This window comes from Odontesthes bonariensis, chromosome 3 (assembly GCF_027942865.1).
Source record: "Odontesthes bonariensis isolate fOdoBon6 chromosome 3, fOdoBon6.hap1, whole genome shotgun sequence".
Lineage (NCBI taxonomy): Eukaryota > Metazoa > Chordata > Actinopteri > Atheriniformes > Atherinopsidae > Odontesthes > Odontesthes bonariensis.
This window is the reverse complement of record NC_134508.1, coordinates 39,276,375-39,285,886: the sequence shown is the minus strand read 5'-3', so window position 1 is coordinate 39,285,886 and position 9,512 is coordinate 39,276,375. Positions and strand designations below refer to the sequence as shown.

The 9,512-nt window shown below is 37.1% G+C and overlaps 1 protein-coding gene across 2 annotated transcripts; it reads right to left on the bottom strand.

Moving 5' to 3' along the window:
* Nucleotides 1–1,654: 1,654 nt before the first annotated feature.
* Nucleotides 1,655–6,144, bottom strand: LOC142377936 (uncharacterized). Of its 2 annotated transcripts, XM_075462272.1 has the most exons (7): nt 5,870–6,144; nt 5,298–5,618; nt 4,919–5,218; nt 3,883–3,909; nt 3,651–3,740; nt 3,241–3,296; nt 1,655–2,615 (listed from the first exon to the last, which is right to left on the bottom strand). In XM_075462272.1, the coding sequence occupies exons 1-7, from the start codon at nt 6,135–6,137 to the stop codon at nt 2,295–2,297; spliced, it is 1,383 nt and encodes a 460-aa protein (XP_075318387.1). In that variant the 5' UTR covers nt 6,138–6,144; the 3' UTR covers nt 1,655–2,294. The 2 variants fall into 2 exon arrangements, with proteins under 2 accessions (XP_075318387.1, XP_075318388.1); XM_075462273.1 differs by lacking the exon at nt 5,870–6,144 and having other exon boundaries at nt 5,298–5,648.
* Between the last annotated feature and the right edge of the window lie 3,368 nt (nt 6,145–9,512).

The window sequence follows — 9,512 nt, the reverse complement described above, 5'->3', positions numbered from 1 at the left end:
CGTCAAGCTTTTGACACTGCTGTAGATGCTGTAATGAAAGTGTTCGACGGGAGATTCTCGTTAAAAATCGAGCAAAGAACAGCCCTTGAATCATTTCTTGACAGGAAAGACGTTTTCGCCTTGCTCCCTACTGGCTTTGGTAAGAGTTTAATCTACCAGTTAGCCCCGCTGGTAGCTAAATCATACGTCAGAGGAAAGAGTGGTGTGATTGGCTTAAGCTTAGGCACAGCCTTTTCTGGCCACAACCAGTAGCAACCCGAGGGAGGCGGGTTGACCAGGCCATTTCGAATCGTATTCGTTATGGTCTTGGTCAGACCAGAATCTCGAAGAGATTTGAAAGTCTATGTTAATCAGGCTAATAGATAGCAGGAGTGACTCCGACATCGAACTTTAATGAAACAACAGCACATGGATAACATGAGGCTGTAGAAAGAGGAATAGGGTGCAGGTTGTGGATAAAGGCTAAAGTACTGAACCATAAAACCAGGAATGCTAAAAAAAAAAAGAAAAAAAAGCAGAAAATACAAAAATACAAGAACAAAAACAAAAATTAAAATTAAGCTTGGGAAAGTCCTAAGCACAAATTCAAAGAAACTCGGGATCGAGCAAAACCATGATAAAAATCCAGGACCACATTAAACTTTAAATGTCCCCCTCTGCAAATAATCAAGTTTTCAACCTTGTTAACACGTCTAGGAGGACTTTGTGTTCCAGTACACCACCTACTGTCTCAGAGAGATGAGTTAAGACAGCCTGTATTTTCTGCATGGAAAGTAGAAGGAATCGATCCTGACTACAGGCAGGATGGGGCTGTAAGGCAAATTTAGATGCACAGTGAGGAATCAGTCACATGAAAAAATCTAGCAAACCACAAGGAACAGTTAGCACAACGTGGATGGAGAGGATACGTGGTGTGATACGCTCTTGATGTAAAGACCCGATGTTGTGGTTTTGACTGTGATGGCATGAAATCACATTCAGTAATTGCCTTCAAGGATAAGACCGGTTTTTTGACATTGGGCCCTTGATTTCACATTATAGCATGATGTTCTACTCACCCCTGCTTGTTGTTTGTCATTTGGAGCTGTTCCGAAGATATTCGCGAGGCGTCTGGCTGCTCTCTTGAGATATTCGGCCATGAAACGGTTTCCTATGGGCAAGCTCATACAGGCACAAACTATGCTGTTTATAATTTATTAATTACTCTACACTAGCACTGATAACGTGGAGGTGCGTCGCTTACTTAAAAAAATCCGGGTTATTGTAATTTTGATTTTTTTGTCGTAAAGTGGGTGTTACTGACGTCATCGTCGTGCTACTGCCACAGGCAGCCCACAGACCTGCTGCCTATTTATTCATTCGGCTAAAATTCAAAATTAGTAACCCAGATTTTTTTAAGTAAGCGACGCACCTCCACGTTATCAGTGCTGGTGTAGAGTAATTAATAAATTATAAACAGCATAGTTTGTACCTGTATAAGCTTGCCCATAGGAAACCGTTTCATGGCCGAATATCTCAAGAGAGCAGCCGGACGCCTCGCGAATATCTTCGGAACAGCTCCAAATGACCAACAACAAGCAGGGGTGAGTAGAACATCATGTTATAATGTGAAATCAAGGGCCCAATGTCAAAAAACCGGTCTTATCCTTTCATGCCTTACCTTTATGTTAAGTACAGAAGAAGTAGATTCAGTTAATTTGGAGACAATGCAGTGTCCTATGAAAAAACTATAAGTTCCTTTTTCTTATGTGGTAGCCTATTGCTCAGTCCTGCTTTTGTTACCACTTCCAGCATTTAAGCTGCTGGGGCACCAAGCCCTCAGCTGCCTGTAGCCTAGATGCCTGCCCAGCCCCACCCTGCACTCTGATGGGGCCCAGAGTCAGCAGAGCTATCTTGACAGACATATGGGGATAGCCACTCGAGACACAAATGCTGTCTCGCTGGCTCCCAGCCCTTACTCACTCATAACTGTTATATAGGCATATTCTGTAGATCCCCATTCACTGAATAAGCAAGAATGGGCAGTGTCATACCCTATGTCATATAGAGAGTTGTACATGGCAAAAACTTCAATATATATATTTCCAGTGACACATATGAGGTTTTAGGAGATTTCATCATTTCTGGAGTAGGCATTTTGGACAATTCATTCAACATTTGCATAGACCAGTGGTGCTAGAGGACAAACAACACAACAACAAAATTTTCTATATAAAACATTCAAAAATCAAACACATGTCAATCTGTATATGTGACACACTGAATTAATGGAAAACATTGGTCTTGATCACATATCACTGAGTCTGTATTATTGAGCTTCGCATGCCAATACAATCTAGGGACTCATCATCATCATCATCATCATTATCATCAGTCTGGTGTGGTTGGATCATTGAGTAGAGAGGTATTTCCATAGCTGTGGTTGAATGACAGGTAGGTTGGATCAAGGCCCCTCCATTAGGCCTGTTAGCTGTTCTGCTTTCAAAGTTGATGGTAGAGTAATGCAGTGGGGAGGGGTTGTATATGGGAATACTGGCAATGGTGTCAATGTTAGTTATTGAACTTTCTGAGTCTGGTATCTGGAGGACCTCCCGTATCTCCTCATAGATATGATCCTTTCAGGAACATAAGAAAAATACAGTTTGTGTTTAATTCTTACAGGATAAACTATCTATATCAACTTTAATCAATGTACAGTGTAGATTAATAAAATGACAGTCAGGTTGAAAACATTTCAGATTTTGTTATGTAAATGTCCTTCAGTGAAATCATACCCTGACACACAGGACATTTATTGACATTTAATAATAATAATAATAATAATAATAATAATAATAATAATAATAATAATAATAACTTGGACTTATATAGCACCTTTCAGGGTACCCAAGGTCGCTTAACAAGAGAAAAGAAGGGGGGAAGGGAAGGGCCGGAGGGTTGGGTTTAAGAAGAGTAGGACATGGAGAAGAGATGTGTTTTTAGATTCTTTTTGAACTGTAGTAGAGAGGGGGCAGAACGGATGTGAAGTGGCAGATTGTCCCATAGGGTAGGGGCAGTTGAACAGAAGGCCCTATCTCCATATGTTTTTAGTCTGGTACGAGGAACGGAAAGTCGGTCCTTGTCTGAGGAGCGCAGAAGCCGCGACTGGGAGGGTTGAGGAGATCAGAGATGTACTTAGGTGCAAGTGAGTGGAGAGATTTGTAGGTCAAGAGAAGGAGAAAACACATTTGAAACACTAACCTCTCTGGGATGCTGCTCTTCTGCTCTGTTTCTTGTGCTTTTTAAAAGCAAAAACCCTGATACAAATGAAAGGTAGGGAACAAAAATTTGATTTGACATCAGCACAGAGAATGAATTTATTTTGCTACTCTTCATCAAATGCCTTCTTTATCTACCTAATTCACTAAATCTTTATCTATCTATGTAAAGCTTCCTTTTATCTTTATCTGAACCTGCAGTAATTTCCCAGAAATCAGCAGAGATGATCAACCTTAAGATAAAAAAAAAAAAAAGTCCTGCCTAGCCACTGCTCGCATCATATGTAATGTGTGCTGTGGCTGTTTTAGATGTTATCAAGTGCGAATTTGGATCTATGTATAAACTCTGCATGCATGCTTCATGAAGTACAAACAAATGATGCACAGTCTTACGGTTGTAGATCAGGATCGAAACTATGATAAACAGCAGTAGTGCCAGTACAGCTACACTGATGATTAGAGCTTTGAGCGCCTCAAAGCCACCTGCAAGATGCACCAAACACAGAAAGTATTTATCATTGTTAAAACGACAATATAATGAATCTTGTCCGAGCTGAAGAAGTAAAAGGAAGTTTGAATGCTTAAATATTAGAATTTGTAACTGAATTGAAATTTAGTATCTTACCAAATGCAGCCTCAGATGATGTGGACACTGAAAGCAAACAAGAAAAAAAGCTCAGTTCAGATTAGTTTGATTATTATCGCACCAGTTCACATCAGATTAAAGACCAATTACATATGACCTGTTTAATTTAGATCAATACAATCAAATGTTCTCCTTTTCTCTTGAATCATCACTTTTGCAAAGAAAATATCTTTTGATGAGTCCCCCTCTCTATTCCACGGCTGCTATAACAAAGACATAGTGACTGTAACAGTTATTCTTTGAAGAATTTAAAAAAAAAAAGTCCAACTGTATTGTGGCGGTTAATTTCCTGTTGTCAGGTCAACAGAGCATACTTCTCTCAAGGTGCAGGAAATGAAAACAACATAAATAGCAACAGCCACAGATGCACTTTCAGCATCATTTGCTGAGTTAGTTTCACAAAAACGGTGTTGACGTCTGTGGCTAATTCCATGAAGAAGAAAATGAACTGCTCTTAGCTGGGATTATATATAGCTTGTCTGAGGAAACTGAATCATTTACATTCCAGGCAATGTTGCTTGCAAATGAAAGGCGGATGCTCTGAAATTGATATTGTGTGTTAGTTTGTCAAACCATTATTATTAGTCTTGTAAGTTGTAGACTTAAATGAAAGTAATTGTTAGAGTGTAATATTTAGTTGAGTTTTGATTTAAATCTAATTTTTTTTGTCTTTTAACCCAGGAAAAGCTTTGCAAACAGGAAATGAAAACGTTGTCAGCATTGTGTATAAGCACACCACATCTTCCTGTCCCTTTAATATCAAACCACTTCCTCTTATTTTCTGCCTTTCATGACCTAGAAAAGCATCTACTTTTTCACCCACAGTTTGGGGGGGTTCGTTGCTTCTATTTCCAATAGTCAGCTTGGATGTTTCAGACTCAAACAGTGAAGATGAGTTGTATTTCCAGCCTTAAGCTAAAGTTGTTGTATGTCTTTAAAGATGTCCTTCAGTTACCCCCCATACAGCCCGAAGCAAAGTTAGATTACATTAACAGAATATGACAACATGACTCACCATTCAACACCATTATGTGGAAGAATATGCTCTGCTGTTTGTCGACGCTTTCTGCTCCACACCAGTACGTCCCAGAGTCAGCTGGTGCTAACTTTCTCAATGTTATGGTGATTTTTTCTTGAGTTATGTTATCTTTCATGGCAAACCTTGTGCTGTCAGGCTTTGTGGTGTTTACACAAAGCTGACATGTGGATGGATCTTCTCCCTTACAGATGAATTTTGTTGAGACATTGCCAAAATATTTACAGAAGTATGTTAAGTCCTGTCCAACTTTTGCAGATTTCTTGAAGTTAGTAAAATCTGTGTGAAACAAATATTCATACTTTAGTCATACCATATGAGGAATACCCAATGGTGAAGATGCATGTGAATAACACACCTTTAACCTTCAGATTAGTTTTCATGACCTCAGTACGGTAATTTCCATATTTTTCTTTTACTCCACACCAGTAGACACCGGGATCTTGTTGGGGCCCATCACTGATAGACAGACTGAAGCCACTACTTGTGTTTGTGAGTGTCCCATTTGACGTCTGAGGGGATTTTATTGACATTTCCTTGCAGATGAAATTGTTTTCTTTGCAGATAAACTCGACTTCAGACATGTTTAAATTGTATTTGTTAAAGTAATCACATGGAATGGTTGTTTTAACTCTTCTGTGGGCTGTTTGATAAAACGACATCTGGCATTCTTTAGCATCTGTAAATTAAACATAAATATAAAACAAAATATTTTTTCCTGTATTCAATGATTCATTCACAGTTAACAGACTGGAGTACTGATTAATTTGTTTTTGCAAGGTAGAAATAAACAATACATCACTTTAAAAAAAAGAAAAAAATGATCAATTAATTCTGTAATTGTATTATCGATTGTAATACTTCAGTCTCAGAAAGCTGTGGCACTGAAGCAGCATGAATGGACTTGAATAAAAATTGAGAGCCTCTTACCAAGTATAATTCCATCCTTTGTAGAGTGTGATCTTGACTGATTAAATTCACAATGGTGTTGTCCTCTGTCCTTTTGTTTAAGTTGTTTCATTGTCAGCCTTAAGTTTTTATATTTTATATTGTGGTAGAGGAAAAATCTATCCTTGGATTCCCACTCATTAGTCTGAGAGCTTTGTCTGGATGCTGTTTTGGAGCTGTTTACTCGGATCGTTATATAGATTTTATCTTTCTCTGGATATTTACAGGTAAGTTCAAGCCATCCTTCCATGCATCCTTTCACTTCTGACGTGGCCTCAAACCCTGTAAATTAAAGATGAAAGTTTGTCATCCACTGAGACAATCCCAGAGCCACTGGCCTAAACTGCCACCCTGTCAGTACAATACACCCTGTCTGCATCAGGAGATCACTCAGATTAATACAATCCATAAAAAAGTTTTGTCTGGATGATTTATAGGGGATGAAACAGATCCATTTACCCTAGAGTAGTGGGGGCTGCTGTAGCTCAGGAAGAAGATCGGTTGTTTGCCAACCGCAAGGTCAGCGCTCACTCAGAATGTCAGTGGTTTGATTGCTGGCTTCTCTGTGCCACATGTCAAAATATCCTTGGGCAAGACACTGAACCCCTCATTGACTCTGATGCGTCCATCGGTGTGTGATAGAGACAAATAAAGCACTGTGTCACAGTGTGAAGCTGTGCACGTAGACTAAGACAAGCTGTATTAGTGTGTGTGAATGAGGGAACGTGTCTTGTAGCGTAAAAGCACTTTCAGCGGTCAACTACACAAGAAAAGTGCCATACAAGTGCAGCCCATCTAAAGTAATTCCTCTTTGGTTTTCTTGAGTTAATTTGATGGCTATTTTTTTCTTCGACTAAACTGTGTTGGACTGCAGATGACAAAGCACACACATTTAAACAAGTTCAGAAAATAAAATTGATATAAAAGATAGGTCATATCCTTTTGGTACGTTGAAAGGGCCTTTTGCAATGAAGAACCAAAAGGTAATTATTTCCCTACTCTGGCAATCCACACGGTCTTATTATTTCTTGTTCTCTGACACTGACAACTGTTCCTCGGGTGCAATATTTATATTTGTTGTTGAATTTGTTGATGTATTACTTTTGTCTCTTAAATGTTCTTTGCAGTAGTTGTTTCTCTTTCCTATTCTCTACATTGACAACTAATCTACTTGGCTGTTTTTGTACCTCTCACATCTTTGGTTGAATCTTATCAATCATCTCTATTGAGTTTAAAAAACAGTTTGTGAACATGCCTCTTAACATACCTCTTAAAAACTAAAGTTTTTACAACAAGAGAGGAAAAAGAAGCCAAAACAGAGTTAAAATTAGACTGAAATTCATCACAGACTGATATTCAAAACCATAAAAATGTTTGCTTAAAAAGTGCTGCTCTGGTTGTACTGGATTTGCAATGCGCAGCTGTTTGATAATATTCTTCATGGGTGAAATATAGTAAATGTTAAATTAAGTAAGTTAACAAGCTACTACATTGAAAAGCAAGGTATGATTTTTAAGCAGAGCCTGTGGACGCCGCATAAAACATAGAGTGATAAAAACGTGATTTGCAGATTTTTTGACATGTCCAGAGATTATTTTCAAAAAACCCTGAAAGAATTTGAATAAACTGTAAGGAAATCTTCATTGTGTTTCATTTGAATTAAAAATGAAAGTTAAACCTACACCTCACACATCAGGTGATGATGCTATCAGGTACTAACTATCAGCAGGAATTAGTCATTTACAAGCTTTAACCTGTCTTTTTCACAGTGGTTAGTATTACTTTAAAGTTTGGTCTTATTAAACATAGATATAGAAATGCATTTTCTTCATTGTGTTTCATTTGAATTAAAAATGAAAGTTAAACCTACATCTCTCACATCTAAATTAACAGTTGATGCTATCAGGTACTAACTATCAGCAGGAAATAGTCATTTACAAGCTTTAACCTGTCTTTTTCACAGTGGTTAGTATTACTTTAAAGTTCGGTCTTATTAAACATAGATATAGAAATGCATTTTCTTCATTGTGTTTCATTTGAATTAAAAATGAAAGTTAAACCTACATCTCTCACATCTAAATTAACAGTTGATGCTATCAGGTACTAACTATCAGCAGGAAATAGTCATTTACAAGCTTTAACCTGTCTTTTTCACAGTGGTTAGTATTACTTTAAAGTTCGGTCTTATTAAACATAGATATAGAAATGCATTTTCTTCATTGTGTTTCATTTGAATTAAAAATGAAAGTTAAACCTACATCTCTCACATCTAAATTAACAGTTGATGCTATCAGGTAGTAACTATCAGCAGGAAATAGTCATTTACAAGCTTTAACCTGTCTTTTTCACAGTGGTTAGAATTACTTTAAATGTTGGTCTTATTAAACATAGATATAGAAATGCATGTAATAGATTACCTGTTACTACACATCATATTGGTGATATCAAGACACATAGTTTTTAATGTGTTGCTTCTAAAACTGGTCTTGGTTTTCACTTATCTTTTCTTCATTTGTGCAGATTCTTATTACAACTTGTGAATAAACAGTAAGATGCTTGTAGATACTGTGAAATTATGTAAAACTTTATGCATGTCTGTCAAATACTTTCATTCAAAATATGACACTGCATCGTTAAAACATAATTCAGTAAGCACAGAATAAATAACACTGCTAACAGCATTTACAGACCAGTTATATGCTGACATAGCAGCCTTGTGAATCTTTATGCACATACATTAATTATGCTGTCACTCACATTCAACACATCTGAATCAGATGGGAAGTGCAAAAGTGAAGACATGAAACAGGTTGTGTCACAGTGCAAAAGGCAGAAAATTGTGGTAAAAATGATGGCATTGCTTTGATTCTGTTTTAGCTCTGATCTGGTCCTTTACTGATGGTGCTACAAAGATAGTTGTTAGAGCACGCGGAAAACAGCAGTAAGCACATATATAGCATGTTTTAGATGCTTTGACATGATTAATTTCTTAAGAGGCTAAGCTGTGATATTTATCTCTGATGTGATTGATAAGGAAGTATTTATATTTTTACCTGTGATCAGTGAGAGGATGAGTAGAAAGAGGCTCTTCATTTTGTTACTGTTTGAAATCATATGAAGTGAAAGCTGACTTAATCAGTTCCTTTGTTATAGGTTGCATTCAAGTCAGCTGTCCTCTTCTTCCTCCTTTGCCCCTTAGTGGTTGTAGTGTTTCATGTTCTTACACTACCTCCACCAAGGGAGGTACCAAGGCTACTTAGATTTTACATTTACTTAAAAGAGATGCAATACATAAACGATCTGTAATGTAGTTTGAAGTTGGCATGAAACTGTTATCAGAATAGTTGCCTGCATATTTTTTAAGGTTTTTAAAAAAAAAAATAAAAAATTCAATACATGCACTTTCGTACATCTTTCAGTTTAGATAAACACCTAAAACACTATCTTCACTATCTTACTTTGTGAGGCAGCTAGATTCTCACAAGATTTGCAAGATCATAATCACAAGAGAATCAATGTTGCCAGGCTTTTTTAAAAGTTTATTGGACATATTTTTTATGATCAAATAAATGATATTGAACAAAAAGATAAACACATACATTTCTATTTATAATGTAAACCACAG

Bases quoted from the DNA above. Each gene is read 5' to 3' on its own strand.
- LOC142377936 (XM_075462272.1), bottom strand. From the start codon at position 6,137: ATGGAAGGATGGCTTGAACTTACCTGTAAATATCCAGAGAAAGATAAA. The intron at 3,741-3,882 runs GTAAGATACTAA...TGCATCTTGCAG, and splicing joins ATCATCTGAGGCTGCATTTG to GTGGCTTTGAGGCGCTCAAA. The intron at 3,297-3,650 runs GTAAGACTGTGC...CATTTGTATCAG, and splicing joins TTCGATCCTGATCTACAACC to GGTTTTTGCTTTTAAAAAGC.